Below are 18076 nucleotides of genomic sequence, written 5' to 3'. Positions count from 1 at the left end.
TCCAGGCCAGACCCTGAATGGGGGTGGTTCAAGATTACTCTGGGCTCAGCCTCTGGGGACCTGGACTCGAGCGAGGCCCTGCCCCTCTCCGGGCCTCAGTGCCCCATCTTCAAAACGGGGGGTGAGGCCAAGGAGCCTGTGGCCCCATGGAGGAGGCTCCCACAGACCTGGGGTTCATGAGGCTGTGAGGAGGGTAGGCAGAGAGGAGCGCACCCCGCCGCCTCCCGACCCTCCCACCCCAGAGACACGCGGCAGCAGGTGGGGTGGGGCCAGGTTTATTATTGGGTCCATGGTGGGTGAATGGGAGTTGGGGCACAGCCATCTCAGCCCAACCCAGAGCTGAGGCCAGCAGGCTGGCTGTGGCTTCTGACCTGCTGGGCAGGCCGGAGCTCCAGGGGAGGCTAGAGGCTCTGCTCTGGAAGAGAGATCAGAGAGGCAAGGAGAGACACCGAGAGGGAGAAACCGAGTCGGGGGAGGCAGGGTCAGCGCCAGCAGGTGGGGCTGCCCACGCCCCAGAGCACCAGCCCATCCCACAGTGCAGGGAACCAGGGAACCAGGTCCCAAGGAACAAGGGCTAGATACCCCCGACTCTCCCGTGGCTACATGAGGGGTTCCCAGAGCCCAGGTGGAACCAGGTACACAGTGGGATGTTAGAGCTAGTCTCAGTCGCTAGGGCAGGGTGGCACTGATGAGCCTGGCTGCTGAGAGGGGAAGCAGGGCTGAGAAGGGGAGCTGGAGGCAGCAGGGCCTAGAAGCACCCAGTGTCCAGGGCCCAGGCCCTCCGCACCCCTGGGCAGAGCAGCAATGGCCCTGAGGAGCCTCGTGTATCCCAGGAGAGGGTGCGTTGGGGCCCAGGCAGCCTCCCTCACCTGAGCAGGTGCGCTTGTTACGGTGCAGGACGTAGCCTGCGCGGCAGGAGCAGTAGAAACCGCCCAGGTGGTTGTGGCAGTGGTGGTCGCAGGTGGGCGCCTCTCCCGGGGCCACCTGGCACTCGTCAATGTCTGGGGGAGAGGCAGGGCCAGGCAGGCTGTCAGGAGGGAAAGAGGCGGGATCCAGCCTGGACTCCTCCCAGGAGATCCATGACCTCAGAGTGGACCTCAGAGGAGGCCTCGTCCTGTCTAGGGTGCGGGACTGGTGCCGGGCCAATCACCTTACAGGCCTAGGGTCGCTGCAAGCTCCCAGCAGCGCTGGGAGAAAGATGCAAACATCACCTCTGTTAAACCAGTGGGAGTTTCAGTGTCCGGCCCGAGGTCACCCAGCTAATGAGGGGAGTCAATCAAACCCAGGGGGCGGGGCTACAGCGCTGAACCCTTGCGGCAGCTTCCTAAGGAGCAGAGAAATTGAGCCACGTGCCAGAGGTCACACAGTTGGTCTCTGCAGGGACTGGGATCTGAAATCAAACATCCTGGCAGCGCTCCCGCTGGCAGGGCCCCACTTTGTCAGCTGTAAATGGGGCCCTCGGCCCCTGCGTCGTTTCTGTTTTTTGTTTTTTGAGACGGAGTCTAGCTCTGTCGCCCAGGCTGGAGTGTAGTGGTGCAATCTCTGTTCACTGCAGCCTCCACCTCGCAGGTTCAAGCAATTCTCCTGCCTCAGCCTCCCTAGTAGCTGGGATTCCAGGTGCGCACCACCACGCCCAGCTAATTTTTGTAGTTTTAGTGGAGATAGAGTTTCACCGTGTTGCCCTGGCTGGCCTTGAACTCCTGACCTCAAATGATCAGCCAGCCTCGGCCTCCCAAAGTGCTGGAATTACAGGCGTGAGCTGCCACGCCCGGCCAGTCCCTGCGTCACTTGAGGCGATGCTGTCCTCAGATCCCTGGCTCAGAGTTGGCACTCAGCCCATGTGAATGGAGGTCATGGCTGTTTTGGTCTTTGCATTGTGGATGATGTCAGGCCAGAGGCCCCTCCCCTGCCCTGGGAAAGGTGGGGAAACTGAAGGCAGGGCTGCCTGGCCTAAGACAGTTACCCCCACAGCCAGCTGCGCAGACTGAGATGTCGCAGGACCCCTCTTGGCTCACCCTCGGCTGCATAGAAGGCCTCGAACCCCGTGAACGGCTTCTCGTTGGAGTAGTCGGAGCGGAAGGTAATGTCCAGGCTGGAGCCCAGCGAGTAGAAAGTGTCCTTGCCAGGGGCCCGCTCCGTGTCTGTGCTCTCCTGCCCGCACAGCATGGCCAGCACCTTGGCCCCCGAGCTCAGCTGTGGGGTCAGGTGTCACAGGGAGGGAAGGCAAGACCCAGGCCCGATCTCCCTCCTGGCCAAGCCTGGCCCCTGCTCCCAGGTGTCCCTGAACCCTGGCTACTCCTTGGGGACCCCCCGACCCTGAGAGACCCCAGCCCTCCCGTCCTGACGGCACCTTGACGAAGTCGTACTCGCAGAGGTGGGAGAGCTCCAGGTCGAAGTGGGTGAAGTAGAGGCGCAGGCGGTAGCCGGGGGGTGCAGTCAGGGTCCAGCGCCGCTCCTGGTCATTGGCATACTCCCCTGGAAAGCCGGGGGATGCCAGGCGCCCAAACACAGGTTCAGGCCACTTCGGGCCCAAGGGGGTGGCCACCGAGCCACACAGAAGGCCCAGGAGGGTCAGCAGCCTATGGGCAGGGCAGGGGCGGTGAGGGCCTAGGCCTGTGCTCCCACCCCACACCCTGCAGGGAGGCTGTGGGCGCCCACCTACCTCATGGTGTGCCCGTCCAGCTGGCCTGGCCTGGTCTGCAGCCCTACGCTGGTCTCACCTTTGATCTGTTTGTCCAATGACCTGCCCCTGCCCCCAGCCTCCCTGACTCTGGGATTCTGGGAATCGACTCCATGACTCCAGCCTGCTCAGAGGTCCAGGCAGGCAGGACAGGCTGCTCTGGGAGCCAGGAGTCGGACCTAGGTAACAACAGCCTGGAAACAAATCCTGGCTCTGCCCCTCACCCCTCCCTTTTTTTTGGATCTTGTTCTGTTGCCCAGGCTTCAGTGCAGTGCTGCAATCATAGCTCACTGCAGCCTCTACTTCCTGTGTTCAAGCAATCCTCCCACCTCAGCCTCCCAAGTAGTTGGGACCACAGGTATGCACCACCATGCCCGGCTCATTTTATTCCCTCTAGGAATGTGTCTGTTTCTGCTGGGGTGAGGGGATGGGGAATGGGGATTGGCTAGGTCGTGGTGGTGGTGGTGTTTTCTTTTCTTAGAGACAGGCTCACTGTGTCACCCAGGCTGCAGAGCAGTGGTGTGATCTCATAGCTGAGAGCAGCTTTGACCTCCTTGGCTCTAGCAATCCTCCTGCTATCGGCCTCCCAGGTAGTTGGGACTACAGGCACACGTCACCATGTCCAGCTAATTTTTTATCTTATTTTTTATGAGATGGAGTCTCACTCTGTCACCCAGGCTGAAGTGCAGTGGCACAATCTTGGCTCACTGCAATCTCCACCTCCTGGGTTCAAGTGATTCTCCTGCCTCAGCCTCCCTAGTAGCTGGGACTACAGGCGTGCACCACCATGCCTGGCTAAGTTTTGTATTTTTAGTAGAGACAGGTTTCATCATGTTGGCCAGGCTGATCTTGAACTCCTGACCTCAAGTGATCTGCCAACCTTGGCTTCCCAAAGGGCTAGGATTACAGGCGTGAGCCACCGCACCCAACTTTCATGTTTTTATTTTTTTGTAGAGAGGTCTTGCTGTTGAAATGGGAGGTCTTGCTGTTGCTCAGGCTGGCTTCTTTCTTTCTTTCTTTCTTTTTTTTGAGATGGAGTTTTGCTCTGTTGCCCAGGCTGGAAGGCAATGGCGCCATCTCGGCTCACTGCAACTTCCACCTCCCGGGTTCAAGCGTTTCTCCTGCCTCAGCCTCCCAAGTAGCTGGGATTACAGGCGAGCACCACCACACCTGGCTAATTTTTTATTTTTGGTAGGGATGGGGTTTCTCCATGTTGGTCAGGCTGGTCTTGAACTCCTGCCCTCAGGTGATCCACCTGCCTTAGCCTCCCAAAGTGCTGGGATTACAGGTGTGAGCCACCGTGCCCAGCCTCAGGCTGGCTGATTTCTTAAACCCTGTCAGAAGGACCTGGTGCCACCAATTCCCGATTCCCTTGCAGGCTTAGAAGTTGCTTTTGGCTGGGCTTATACCTGTAATCCCAGCACTTTGGGAGGCCAAGGTGGGTGGATCACGAGGTTGGGAGTTTGAGACCAGCCTGACCAACATGGTGAAATCCCATCTCTACTAAAAATACAAAAATCATCCAGGTGTGGCAGCGCGCACTTATAATCCCAGCTACTCGGGAGGCTGAGGCAGGAGAATTGCTTGAGCCTGGGAGGCGGAGGTTGCAGTGATCCGAGATCGCACCACTGCACTCCAGCCTGGACGACAGAGTGAGACTCCACCTCAAAAAAAAAAAAAAAAAAAAAAAAAAGAAGTTGCTTTCCAGGCAGTTATTTCACACCTGTTTATCTGTTCTTCCAGCTTCCAGAACTTTGAGGCTGCTGCTTCCTCTTCCACACTCTGTCCTCATGGATTCATGTCTTGTCTTTTTTTTTTTTTATCCCCTTTATATTTGTTTTTGTTTTTTGTAGAGATGGGGTCTCCCTGTGTTGCCCAGGCTGGTCTCGAACTCCTGAGCCAAAGCGATGCACCTGCCTCAGCCTCGCAAAGTGCTGGGATTACAGGTGTGAGCCACCAAACCTCTGCCTCCGGGGTTCGAGCAATTCTCCTGCCTCAGCCTCCCGAGTAGCTGGGATTACAGGCATACACCACCACATCCGGCTAGTTTTGTATTTTCAGTAGCGACGGGGTTTCTCCATGTTGGTCAGGCTGGTCTCGAACTCCCAACCTCAGGTGATCCGCCCGCCTCAGCCTCCCAAAGTGCTGGGATTACAGGCGTGAGCCACCATGCCTGGCCTGTTTTCTTTTAGAGACCGGGACTCTGGCTGGATGTAGTGACTCCTGCCTGTAATCCCAGGAGGCTGGGAGGCTGAGGCAGGTGGGTCGCCTGAGACCGGGAGTTCAAGACCAGCTTGGGCAACATAGCAAGACCTTGTCTCTAAAAAAAAAAAATTTTTTTTTAAATTAGCCAGGCATGGTGGCATGCACCTTTAGTCCCAGCTACTCGGCAGGCTGAGATGGGACGATCGCTTGAGCCCAGGAGGTCTCAAGGTTGCAGTGAGCCATGTTCATGCCATTGAACTCCAGCCTGGGTGACAGAGTAAGATTTTGTCTCAAAAAATACATACATAGCAATAATAATAATGCAAGAAAATTTCCCAGAACTGAAGAACGTGATACTGATCGAAAGTGTGCCCCCAGTGCCCAGAAAAGGAGATAAAAATATTAATACAGCTTTACACGTATTTAAAAACACTGGAGAGAATAATTATGTTCTACAAACAAAGAGAAAGAGAAAAATCAAACAGTAAATCACATGCAAAAGATCAGGAAAAAGAATTATTTTGGAGTTAAACCTCATCTCTACTAAAAATACAAAACTTAGCTGGGCATGGTGTTGCGTGCCTGTAATCCCAGCTACCTGGAAGGCTGAGGCAGGAGAATCGCCTGAACCTGGAGGCTGCAATGAGCCAAGATTGTGCTACTGCACTCCAGCCTGGGACACAGCGAGACTCCGTCTCAAAAAAAAAAAAAAAATAGACGGAGTCTCGCTCTGTCCCAGGCTGGAGGGCAGTGGTACGATCTCAGCTCATTGCAGCATCCACCTCCTGGATTCAAGCGATTCTGCTGCCTCAGCCTCCCGGGTAGCTGGGATTAGAGGCATGTGTCAACACACCAGGCTAATTTTTGTATTTTTAGTAGAGACAGGGTTTCACCATGTTGGCCAGGCTGGTCTCGAACTCCTGACCTTGTGATCCGCCAGCCTCAGCCTCCTAAAGTGCTGGGATTACAGGCGTGAGCCACCGTGTCCAGCCGAGACTCCATCTTAAAAAAAAAAAGAAAAGAAAAAGAAAGAAAGAAACTACACCTGTCTTGTGACTGCTCATTAATCTTGCCAAGGTGGAGGCTGGGCGCGGTGGCTCACACCTGTAATCCCTGCACTTTGGGAGGCTGAGGTGGGTGGATCACGAGGTCAGGAGATTGAGACCATCCTGGCTAACACGGTGAAACCCCGTCTCTACTAAAAATACAAAATTAGCCGGGTGTGGTGGTGGGCACCTGTAGTCCCAGCTACTTGGGAGGCTGAGGCAGGAGAATGGCGTGAACCTGGGAGGCGGAGCTTGCAGTGAGCCGAGCTCGCGCCACTGCACTCCAGCCTGGGAGACAGAGCAAGACTCCGTCTCAAAAAAAAAAATCTTACCAAGGTGGTGGTTCAGCCCCCGAACAGGGAAGAGAGTAGTTTTAGGGAGAACTATTATTATTCTTGTTTCAAGTTAAACTCTAAATTCCTCCGCCGGTCAGCTGGGCCTACGCCCAGGAATGAGCAGGGTCAGCTTGGAGGTCAGGAGCAGGATGGGGTCGGTTATGTCATAATTTTGCAAGGGTGGTTTCAATAGGAAGACATAAGGTCCAAGAGACGCCATTCACTAAGGGACTCCATTGGGGGCGGTGAGAAGGCTCTGGACAGCTTCTCCAGAAAGGGGACAATGACAGAACACCTGTTGAGTCCAAGGAGCATTAGAGAATTGGTGAAAAATTTGGGGCTAAATTAGTGATAAATTTATTGAAAACTAAGTAAATGAGAAACAAACAAAAAAAGAACCTCCAGGGAAAACAAGAAGCTGTGTAGGAGATAAAATGTTATCATAAGGCCAGATGCGGTGGCTCACACCTGGAATCCCAGCACTTTGGTGGTTTTTTTTTTTTGAGACGGAGTTTTGCTCGTTGCCCAGGCTGGAGTGCAATAGCGCGATCTCGGCTCACTGCAACCTCCGCCTCCTGGGTTCAAGCAATTCTCCTGCCTCAGCCTCCCTAGTAGCTGGGATTACAGGCATGCACCACCACACCTGGCTAATTTTGTATTTTTAGTAGAGATGGGGTTTCTCCATGTTGGTCAGGCTGGTCTTGAACTCTTGACACCGGGCCCAGCCTTAATCCCAGCACTTTGGGAGCCCGAGGCGGGTGGATCACTTGAGGTCAGGGGTTTGAGACCAGCATGGACGTGCCTGTAAGCCCAGCTACTCCGCCTCCCGAGTTCAAGCAATTCTCTTGCCTCAGCCTCCCGAGTAGCTGGGATTACAGGTGCCCGCCACCACACCTGGCTAATGTTTGTATTTTTAGCAGAGACCAGGTTTCACCATGTTGGTCAGGCTGGTCTTGAACTCCTGACCTCAGGTGATCCGCCCACCTCGGCCTCCCAAAGTGCTGGGATTACAGGCATGAGCCACAGTGCCCTAACTCAAGCAATTCTTAAACAAAAGCCTGGTCAGGTGCGGTGCTACCTGACTGTCAGTTACATGGAGGCGGGCCAGAGTGCAGCCTGATCAATGCTAAATTATAACTCTATTTCTGTCCAGAATTATTCTTTTATTTTTTCTTTTGCTTTTTCCTTTTATTTTCTTTAACTGGTTTTTTCTTTTTTTTCCTTTTTTTTTTTTTAAAGACAGAGTCTTGCTCTGTCACCCAGGCTGGAGTGCAGTGGCGCGATCTTGGCTCACTGTAACTGTAACCGCCCAAGGGGTTCACCTTGCCAGCTGTCTAGACAGAGCTGATTCATCAAGACAGGGGAATTGCAACAGAGAAAGAGTAATTCACGCAGAGCTGGCTGTGCGGGAGACCAGAATTTTACTATTACTCAAATCAGTCTCCCCGAACATTCGGGGAGTAGAGTTTTTAAGGATAACTTGGTGGGTAGGGGGAAGCCAGTGAGCCAGGAGTGCTGATTGGTCAGGGATGAAATCACAGGGAGTCAGAGTCAGAGCTGTTTTCTTGCGCTGAGTCCTGGGTGGGGGTCACAAGATCAGATGAGCCCATTTATCCATCTGGGTGGTGCCGGCTGATCCATCAAGGCAGGATCTGCAAAATATCTCAAGCACTGATCTTAGGAGCAGTTTAGGGAGGGTAGGAATCTCGTAGCCTCCAGCTGCATGACTCTAAACCATAATTTCTAATCTTGTGGCTAATGTTAATCCTACAAAGACAGTCTAGTCCCCAGGCAAGAACATCTGCTTTGAGAAAGGGCTGTGACCGTCTTTGTTTAAACTATAAACTAAATTTCTCCCAACGTTAGTTCAGCCTACGCCCAGGAATGAAGAAGGACAGCTTGGAGGCTAGAAGCAAGATGGAGCTGGCTAAGTTAGGTCTCTTTCACTGTCTCAGTCATAACTTGGCAAAGGCAGTTCCACAACCTCCGCTTCCTGGGTTTAAGTGATTCCCCTGCCTCAGCCTTCCGAGTAGCTGGGGTTATAGATGTGCGCCACCACACCAGGCTAATGCTTGTATTTTTAGTAGAGACGAGGTTTTGCCATGTTGGCCTCCCAACACTCCTGGCCTCAAGTGATCTGCGCACCTCGGCCTCCCAATGTGCTGGGATTACAGGCGTGAGCCACCACCTGGGCTGCGCTCATTGTTCATGAATTTGTACAGCTTCATCTCCAGAGCCCTCCTGATCCTTTCCTGGCAGTCATTGGGTGGGGTGAAAGTCCCAACCCTTCAGTCTTTAGGTCTTACTTACCAGCCCCACCCTGAGGCTCCCCCGGGGCTCTACCCTAGACCACTGCATTAGCATAAACTCGGGAGTTCTCTAACGGAGCATATAATGAATGACAAGACACGCCTACCGATCAGGTGACAGGAACTGGGGACAAACACCAAATCGATTTCTTCTTCTACTACAGAAGATAAACCCCAAATAATCAGCTCCAAGAGGGAAAGGGGCTGCGGGAGGAGGAATGTGATTTTTCTTCTGACAAGCCGCACGGACCCATGAATCCTTAAGCCAGGGGCCTGGCTAATTATCATAAATCAAATTTTGAAAAGTCTAGATAGGATTGATGTTATTCCCCATGCCACACTGGGCCTGTTTGTGGCCCGAAGATTTCTGGGACGTTGGGGGACCCGGGTTGTGTCCTCATCAAGGCTGCTTCTGTTTCAGCAGATCATCCTGGGCTGCATCGCACCCACCCAGTCGTGGGGCTCAGGCTTGCCCCCATCCCTGGTGCATGCCTCTTCGCGGCGGCCAGGTGTGTGTATAGACTATAGGCTGGGGAGGCGTAGGATCTACGCTGCCGGCAACTTCATCTTCCTGCAGCTGCTTCCCAGATCTCCTGCCTCCCAGATGGCCCCGGCTGTTTCCACAACCTGGTCCACCCTCCCTTCTCTCTCCTCACCCTGATAGGTGGTCCTGATGGGCCAGTGCAGAGGGCCGGCACTGGTTGAGGGCTGCGTCGCACGTGCTTCTCACCAAAGCTTCCTAACAGGGACGGTGTGCTCCCCCTCTGACATCGGGGTAACCGGCAGAGGGCCTGCGTGGCTGCAGGTCACAGAGCTGAGGGAGGCAGAGTTGAGATTGAGATCTGGACCAATTCCAGAGCCCTTGGGGAAAGGCCCTCACACTTAGGGGGTCATGGAATCGTCCCTCTAAGGGGGCAGCATTCCCTGCCTGGATCTTGGCCAGGGAGTAGATGTCAGAGAGACCATCCATGCCGGGACCTCCAGAGTGCCTGGCCTGAGATGCGGGAGACCCTGGGGTGAGCAGGGTGGAGTGGCGTCGGACGGTGGCTGCTGATTGGCTGTGTGTCCTTAGGCACATCGCCTTGCCTCTCTGTGCAGCAGGAACAGTGCCTGGCAGGCAGGTGGTTGTGAAGATTAAATGAAAGTGCCTGGCCCACCCAGCTGCAGCCTGGCCTGTCAGGCTCCAGAAATAGCCCCTGCCAACCCACCTGACTGCCAGCTGTTCCTCTCGGGCCTTCCCTGGGACTATGAAGGCCCGGGGGCAGACGCCAGCTCCCCAGACTGATTTGAAAGGTCAGGGTAGCCTGGAGAAGTTAGCCTGAGGTCAGATCTGCTGATGGGCCAAAGGTCTGAAGGTGCTCAGTCTGGTGAATTCACAGGGGTGGGGAGTGGGGGGCGGGTGGAGACTGGAGGGCTATGACTGGCCTGAAGCCAGAGTTGATGGCGAAACTGAATCCCCCTTACTCTGGTGTCCCAGAAAACATACCCGGGTGAGTTAGGGCTCCGAGGTGGCTGCCTCGGCTGGGAGTGGGGCCTCCCTCCCTGATGCGTCCGCTAGCCCAGCCCCTGCCCAGGGTGGGGAAAGGGGTTGGCAACTCAGGCCCATGCAAAGAGGGTTCCTTTCCTGTTCTCCTCCCACCACCGTTGCATCCTGGAAGGCGGGAGTTCAGCACCTTGGAGAGGGGACAGCCCTGGTCCTCGCAGTCCCTGGTGCGGGTGCCCACACTTGCTTTCTCAATTTGTCCACATAGGGGGCGGGGCATGGTGGGAATTTGAACCCAAGTCTGAATGCTGAGTGGGGTCTGGGCACAGTCACTGGGCCAGTGTTAAGCTCCTGATGTGCTTAAAAAGGCCGAAGGTAACCAGCCCCACCACCCCTTTCCGTATTTGCCCTGGAGTACCTGGATGGGACCTGACTTACACCTGTGAGTGACCCCAATTTTTCTGAGAATGCTCCCGGGCAGCCCCACCCTGATCTCACCCACCCCACTGCCCTGGGGGGCTGTCACCAGTGGCCTTGTGAAGGGCTTGGTAAAGGGACAGCTAAGTCAGCTTCCCAGGACAGCTCTGGGTCCCACGTGACAACTGCGGTGACCCTCTGTGCCCCAGGCTATCCACGAGGGCCCGCCTGCAGCCTCAGCCCTGCAGCAGACACTTGGGGGTCAGCCAGCAAGGCCTCTGTAGACCCTCACCCCAGAGGCACCCAATGGTGAATGTGGCCCTGCCTGGGCCCAGCCAAGGTCAGGAGACACAGGACTCCAATCTTTGCTATAAATACACGTGTTTGGTGAGTGAGGGGCAACAGAAGGCAGAGAGATGGCGCTGTACACAGCTGGTATAGGCTTGGAGGTGGAACGCCAGAGAGACAGACACACAGACAGTCCGCCCAGCAGGGCAGGCCGGGCAGCATTCTGGGGCTTGTAACACTTGGTTGGTGGGCGAGAGCCAGCAGGAGGTCGGGCCCGGGGCTGGAGGGGCCGAGGCACCCCGCAGGCTCCAAGGTCCAAGGTCCTGGGTGGCATCAGTGGTGGCGCCTGGGCTCAGCTCACATCATTCAGGGCCTAGAGGGACATGAGGCCAGTCAGGAGGGCGCTCTGGGTCCCTGGGTCCCACCACCCAGCCCTGCAGGCCACCCACCTTGCGGGCAAACTCGGGCAGCACAAAGGCGGCGCGGTGCACGTCGGAGTTGTAGTACTTCAGCTGCATCTGCGCCACCTGCTGCTTCGTCAGCGGCTGCACCGGCTCCTGGAAGTTCGTGCTCTGGGGACCGGGCCAGGGGCACATCAGGGGGGGCACTTTTTTTTTTTTTTTTTTGAGACGGAGTCTCACTCTGTTGCCACGCTGGAGTGCAGTGGCATCATCTCAGCTCACTGCAACCTCTGTCTCCCAGGTTCAAGTGATTCTCCTGCCTCAGTCTCAGGTACGCGCCACCACGCCCGGCTAATTTTTTTTTTTTGTATTTTGAGTAGTGATGGGGTTTCTCCCATGTTGGTCAGGCTGGTCTTGTACTCCTGACCTCAAGTGATCCGCCCACCTTGGTCTCCCAAAATGCTGGAATTACAGGCATGAGACACCGCACCTGGCCTGGGGAGGGTTTTCTTTTCTTTTTTTTTTTTTTTGAGTCGGAGTCTTGCTCTGTTACCCAGGCTGGAATGCAGTGGCGCAATCTCGGCTCACTGCAAGCTCCGCCTCCCGGGTTCACGCCATTCTCCTGCCTCAGCCTCCCCAGCAGCTGGGACTACAGGCGCGCGCTGCCATGCCTGGCTAATTTTTTTGTATTTTTAGTAGAGACGGGGTTTCACCGTGTTAGCCAAGATGGTCTCGATCTCCTGACCTTGTGATCTGCCCGCCTCAGCCTCCCAAAGTGCTGGGATTACAGGCGTGAGCCACCGCGCCCGGCAGGGGCAGGGATCTCTATTTATGCCCACCTTCCCCCCAACCCCCACCCCCAGGCACCCCCATCTCACCGGGTTCTTGCTGCACAGCATGAAGCCGATCTGGCCGCTGGGGTAGGTGGGGATGGTGCAGTAGGCGTAGGCCACCACGGGGAACAGGGACTGGCAGAACTGCCGCATCTCCTTGATGAGGTCAAGGTGCAGCCACTGGCACTCACCTGGGGGCCCCAAAGCATCAACATCCGGCAGGGCCTGCCCTGCCCCACCCCACCCCGCCCCGCCCCGCCCCACCCCGCCCCGCCCCAGTGCTCCAGGCCTGTGGCTCACCCTGGCAGCAGAGGACACCATCTTCCTTGAGGGCTGTCTTCATGAGCTGGTAATAGGACTCCTTGAAGAGACTTTCGGCGGGGCCTGGGGAAGACAGAGGGAGACACACTGAACAGTCTGGCTGTGACCTCCAGGGCCACTGTCACCCACACAGCTACCAGGTGGCCAGAGCCAGGATCTGAACCCAGGTCTGTGGGGGATCCATACCTGAATCCCATTCTTGGGGGAGTCTCATTGGCACCACAGCAGAGGAACCTCTACCCTAGGCCTTGGTTCAAGACTAGAACCTGCCCCCACTCCAGTGCTGACCAGTTCAGAGCAGAGGGGAGGCTGAAGAGGACACAGGGGCCTCAGTGTCCCAATGCCAGATCCCCACTCTCCTTGGTCACCAGCTTGTGAATCTGGGCAGTCGCCTGGCTCCTGCCTACTGTCCTGAGCCATGTTTCAGGGGGCAGGTAACAACTGAGAAGGGAAAAGTACAGCTCTAGTTCGGGGGGTGGGAGGCTGCTCTATCCTTTACTCTGAAGGCCTGGGGGAGGCTGACCTCCAGACCTGCAGCTGCCAGAAAACTCTGGGGCCCATCCGCTGCTTACCCATGGGGTCTGAGGAGTCAGTGATGATCACGTCGAAGGCATCCTGATTCTGTTTCATGAACTCAAAACCGTCACCCACATGTAGGGTCAGCTTCGAGCTAGAGTAGCCAATGGCCATGCCTGGCAGGAACTTCTTGGAGACTTGGATGACATCCTGGAGGGGATGGGAGGGACCAGTCTGGGCCAAGGGGCTGGGGGACCTGGAGCCAGCACAGCCACGTGGGACTCTCCAAGTGCCTCACAGGCAAGCCGCCTTGGCCAACCCCTTCCCTTTTTTTTATTATTATTTTTTTGAGACAGGGTCTCACTTTGTGGCCCAGGCTGGAGTGCAGTGGCATCGATCATGGCTCACTGCACCCTCGGCCTCTAGGGCTCAGGTGATCCTCCCCCATCAGCCTCCTGAGTAGCTGGGACAAGTGTGTTCAATCATACTTGGCTACTTTTTACATTTTTGGTAGAGATAGAGTCTCCCTATGTTGCCTCGAACTCCTCGATCCTCCCACCTCGGCCTCCAAAAGTGCTAGGATTACAGCTGTGAGCCACCACACCTGGCCCCTTTTGGGAACCTCAGTTTATAATGTGTAAAGCGGGGAGAACTCTGGTACCTCCATTTCTCCTTGAGAGCTGGCTCCTGCCGGCGGCTTGGGCTCCTCTCTCCCATCCCTACCCCCTCCTTCCAGACCAAATCGCCCCATCTGAGTGGCTTTCTTGTCGATTCCTATTTTATTTATTTATTTTTCGAGACAGTCTTGCTCTGCTGCCCAGGCTGGAGTGCAGTGGCACGATCTCAGCTCACTGCACCCTCCTGCCTCAGCCTCCCAAGTAGTTGGGATTACAGGCGCACGCCACCAAGCTGGGCCATTTTTTTTTTTTTTTTTTTGTATTTTTAGTAGAGACCTTGTGATCTGCCCGCCTCAGCCTCCCAGAGTGCTGAGATTACAGGTGTGAGCCACCAGCGCTTGGCCTGTTTCCTATTTTAGAAGGATGCAATTCCAACCTCTGGCCAGGAGAACCTCCCCCTCCCTGCACACGGCCACCTGCTTTTCACTGAGGCCTCAGCTCAAACACCACCTCCTGGAGGGCTGCCCTGACCACCCCCCATGCATTCACAGGAACCCTGCCTTCTCCTGTGCCCCAGCCCCTGTCTTGCCTTCATCAGACCATCCTTTGATGTCTCTTTTTTTGTTGTTTGTTTTTTTTGAGACAGATTCTTGCTCTGTCACCCAGGCTGGAGTGCAGTGGCGAGATCTCGGTTCATTGCAACTTCCGCCTCCCGGGCTCAAGTAATTCTTCCACCTCAGCCTCCCTAGTAGCTGGGTTTACAGACATGCACTACCATGCCCGGCTAATTTTTGTATTTTTAGTAGAAATGGGGTTTCACCAGGTTGGCCAGGCTGCTCTTGAACTCCTGACCTCAGGTGATCTGCCCGCCTTGGCGTCCCAAAGTGCTGGGATTACAGGTGTGAGCCACCATGTCTGGCCATCTGATGTCTCCTTTAACTAGGACATCAGCTCCTAGAGGGCAGGGACTGATCTGTCGTCTACCACTGTCCCCATACCCGGGCAACACCTGGCACGTAGCATGATTTTAGTGAGCAGCTACTGAGTGTAAGGGGTAACGTACAAATAGTTAAGCTGTCTCGGGGCCCTGCCTGGGGCTCAGATTAAAAATCAGCTTAGTCGGCTGGGCGTGGTGGCTCACGCCTGTAATCCCAGTACTTTGGGAGAAGGAGGCTGGCGGATCACCTGTGGTCTCGAGGTCCGAGACCAGCCTGACCAACATGGAGAAACCCTGTCTCTACTAAAAATACAAAATTAGCCGGGCATGGTAGCGCATGTCTGTAATCCCAGCTACTCGGGAGGCTGAGGCAGAAGAACTACTTGAGCCCAGGAGGTGGAGGTTGCAGTGAGCCGAGATCGAACCATCACACTCCAGCCTGGGCAACAAGAGCGAAACTCTGTCTCAAAAAAAAAAAAAAAAAAATCAGCTCAGTCTTAGTAAGAGCTCGCCACGCAGGTGCCCTCACCACCTGCCAGGCCCTCTGCCATCTGGTTTTCCTACTGAACCCTCCCCGACCAGGTGTTTTCCAGATGGAGAAACAGGCCCTACCTGCCTTGCTCGGGGGTGTGCAGCCATTTCAGGGCACAGCTGGCCGCTGGGAGAACCAGGACTCAAACCTGGCTCTACGCCGGCACTCACCTCGTCGATCTCACACTGGACCACGGACTCCACGGAGGGGTGCTTCACCACCTCACGCAGGACACCTCCATCTCCGCCCCCGATGATCAGCACCTGGGAGGAGGGGGCAGTCAAGGCAGGGGCCCTGGCAGGACTGGGCGCCCCCAGGCCCCTGAAGCAGACCCCCTGACCCCTCGGACCCACGGGCCTCATCTTTTTCTACCCTCGGAAACGCTTTCGTGCCGGTGTCCCCTTTCCTGGAAGTTCCTTCCAGGGCTGCCCTAGGATTCCGAGGCCGCGTCAGTGTCGGCCCCCACCCCTCCGCGGGACTCCCCTGGCCTTGCTAGCACTTTCTCTGACAACCATGCAGGCAGCATCTGGGAAGAGCCCGGAGCACACCTGGGGCCGCCCCTCGTCCGGCACTGTTCCAGGGGACACTGGGGTACCTTTCGCGGGTTGGGGTGGCTGCAGAGAGGCAGGTTGGCGATCATCTCCTGGTAGGAGAACTCGTCTCTCTCCGTGCACTGGATGACACCGTCCAACACCAGCACGTTGCCATAGGTCTTACTGCGGGCGGAGTGACAGTCGGGGACCTGGGTTCTCTGGGGTGGGGAAAACGTACCCCAAGCCGCCCTGGGTGAGGAGGGTCTCCCCATCCCGCCTAGGGGTCCCAGGGATGAGGAGCGATGGTGACACGTGGCGAGGAACGGCAGGCGGGCCGCCGGGTGGAGGCCGGGGTGGGACCCGGGGTCTCCTCGGGCTCTGACGTGTCCTGAGGGCTGACACGTGGAGCGGGGCGCAGACTCCGACTCCCCCGCCCAAGAGGCCAGCCCGCAGTCCCAGCCCCAGCCCAGGGAGGCGGTGTGAGGGGTGGCGAGGGGGCCAGGGCAGGACGAGGTCCAGCCCGCTTGGGTCCCGGCTTGGAGGCCCGTGAGGCGGGCAGCAGGCGGCCCGGGCTGAGCCGAGGGGGCAGGCGCCTGCGGGCAGCGGCGGTACCTGCGGAAGACGAGGATGTCCTGGTAGCGCGAGCGCCGGTGGTGGAGCAGCTGCTCCACCTGCAGCGACAGGGCCTGGCCGGGCCACAGGCTGCAGGTCTCGCGGAACCAGCCCTCGCGGATGGCGGCGGGGCCGGAGGCGGCGGGGCCGTCGGGGCCAGGCTCCATGGCGGGCGGGCGGGCGGGCGGCGCGGGGCGCGGGCCCGGGACTGCAGGCCGCGCGGCGCCGCAGCACAACGGGACCAGCTCCGCCCGCCGCCCGCGCCGCAACCTAACCCGGGCGCGGGGCGGGGCCTGCCGGCGGGGGCGGAGCCCGCGCTCGCCAATGGCAAAGCGGCCTCGCCTGGCGTTCATTGGCCACCGGCTCGCAGAGCGGCGCGGAGTGGCTGTGGCGCGCCGTCCGTCGGCGGCAGCAGGGTAGTGCGGCCCGCTCCAGAGGCCACGTGGGGCCCGGCCGGGGCCGGGCGGCCCGGCCGGGTTCCGGGGCGGGCTGGGCCGGCGGAAGGGGTCCGGGTCCTTCCTCCGCCCCAAGCAGCCGGGGCGGTGCACCACTGGCCCCCGCTCCCTTCTCGGGGTTGGGAGGCACCGAGGGCCTCGAGGGGCTGCGGGACTCGGGCTTGGTGTGGAGGGCAAGAGCGCTGCGACGTGCGGACTCGAGAGTCAGCCTTTGGGCTGGAGACACGGGAGCGGGCGGCTACAGTGGTTTACGTTGTTGCACGGGGCGAGTAGAACGTATCCTTCTTTGCGTCCAAAATCTGGTTCCTTGTTGGATTTGAACAGATTATGTGGCTCGTCGGGGCGAACCGAGGGTTTTTATTTACTTGGAAAGAATCATCACAGCCCGCGAATTAACAAGCTGGATTTAGCCATTTTCCCTTAGATTCTGCGCCATGAGCCTATAGGCTGTTGAATACGAGAGAAGTGCTTTTCTAAACGAGTTTCTAAATTTACCAGCAGTGTCCAGGAAGAGGCCCAGAACATACATATTCAGCACCAGAAAAGACTGGCACGCAATTTTTCTTGACAAACTGGGTCTTGCTCTTTGAAGGGTGGGTGGGAATGTGCTTTCTGTTTTTATGAGAATGTCAAAGAACTTCTCAGAATCACATTAAGCATGCTAATTACCAAATATTAAATGCTAATTGTTCCACACGCAGTTCGAATGCCAAGGAAGGAAGATGAAACTAGTATAAGCTACTCTTGACATTATGTCAGGGATGGTTTTGACACGTTTTGCAGCCTCCACCTGGAGGTGGGGAACGTTTCCTGTGTCGTCCCCAGAGCAGAGTAACAGCGTTGTTTATGGGTGAGGGCAAGCCTCAAGCCTAGGCAACAATGTGCCTTGCTTGCTTTTAAGCCCCTTCTAAAGGGGAGGTAAACCAAGACCGCTAAAGAATTGCTAGGTGCCTGGGCGTGATGGTTCACCCCGGTAATCCCAGCACTTTGGGAGGCGGAGGCGGAGGCGGGCGGATCACGAGGTCAAGAGATCAAGACGATCCTGGCCAACATGGTGAAACCCCGTCTGTACTAAAAATACAAAAATTAGCTGGGCATGGTAGTGCGCGCCTGCAGTCCCAGCTACTCGGGAGGCTGAGGCAGGAGAATCGCTTGAACCCGGGAGTTGGAGGTTGCAGTGAGCTGAGATTGCGCCACTGCACTCTAGCCTGGGCAACGATAGTGAAACTCCGTCTCAAAAAAAAAAAAAAAAAAAAAAAAATTGCTAGGCAGCTGGGCACAGGGGCTCAGGCTGGTAATACTAGAATTTTGGGAGGCCGAGGCAGGAGGACCGCTTGAGCCCAGGAGTTCGAGACCAGCCTGGGCAACATAGCAAGACTGTCTCTAAAAAATAAAAAACATTGCTAGGCAACAGCTTCCATGGACTTGTTCCAGGAACGAAGATTATTCTTGAAATGTCCACGTAGTGGATAAGACAGAGTCAATCAGTGTGTCCAGTGCTACAGGCTTGATTGGGTTCAATCCTGTACTTGGGTCAAGGTGTTTGCCTACATTGC

At 56.6% G+C, this 18076-nt stretch overlaps 2 protein-coding genes across 3 annotated transcripts; both read right to left on the bottom strand.

Annotated features, from left to right (window-relative positions):
• Positions 1 to 259: 259 nt before the first annotated feature.
• Positions 260 to 2699, bottom strand: MASP2 (MBL associated serine protease 2). The gene is made up of 5 exons (XM_057299865.2): positions 2663 to 2699; positions 2351 to 2579; positions 2016 to 2193; positions 870 to 1001; positions 260 to 415 (listed from the first exon to the last, which is right to left on the bottom strand). The coding sequence occupies exons 1-5, from the start codon at positions 2665 to 2667 to the stop codon at positions 402 to 404; spliced, it is 558 nt and encodes a 185-aa protein (XP_057155848.1). The 5' UTR covers positions 2668 to 2699; the 3' UTR covers positions 260 to 401.
• An 8140-nt stretch (positions 2700 to 10839) lies between these two features.
• Positions 10840 to 16354, bottom strand: SRM (spermidine synthase). Of its 2 annotated transcripts, none has more exons than XM_034955292.4 (8): positions 16066 to 16354; positions 15516 to 15636; positions 15091 to 15183; positions 12891 to 13044; positions 12298 to 12381; positions 12043 to 12188; positions 11213 to 11335; positions 10840 to 11136 (listed from the first exon to the last, which is right to left on the bottom strand). In XM_034955292.4, exons 1-8 carry the CDS (start codon positions 16230 to 16232, stop codon positions 11116 to 11118), a joined length of 909 nt encoding a protein of 302 aa, XP_034811183.1. In that variant the 5' UTR covers positions 16233 to 16354; the 3' UTR covers positions 10840 to 11115. The 2 variants fall into 2 exon arrangements, with proteins under 2 accessions (XP_034811183.1, XP_063458039.1); XM_063601969.1 differs by having other exon boundaries at positions 15001 to 15183; positions 16066 to 16262.
• Between the last annotated feature and the right edge of the window lie 1722 nt (positions 16355 to 18076).

Source organism: Pan paniscus, chromosome 1 (genome assembly GCF_029289425.2).
Source record: "Pan paniscus chromosome 1, NHGRI_mPanPan1-v2.0_pri, whole genome shotgun sequence".
In the NCBI taxonomy this organism is placed as follows: domain Eukaryota; kingdom Metazoa; phylum Chordata; class Mammalia; order Primates; family Hominidae; genus Pan; species Pan paniscus.
The sequence above is the reverse complement of the archived record's forward strand: the minus strand, read 5'-3'. Positions and strand labels throughout refer to the sequence as shown.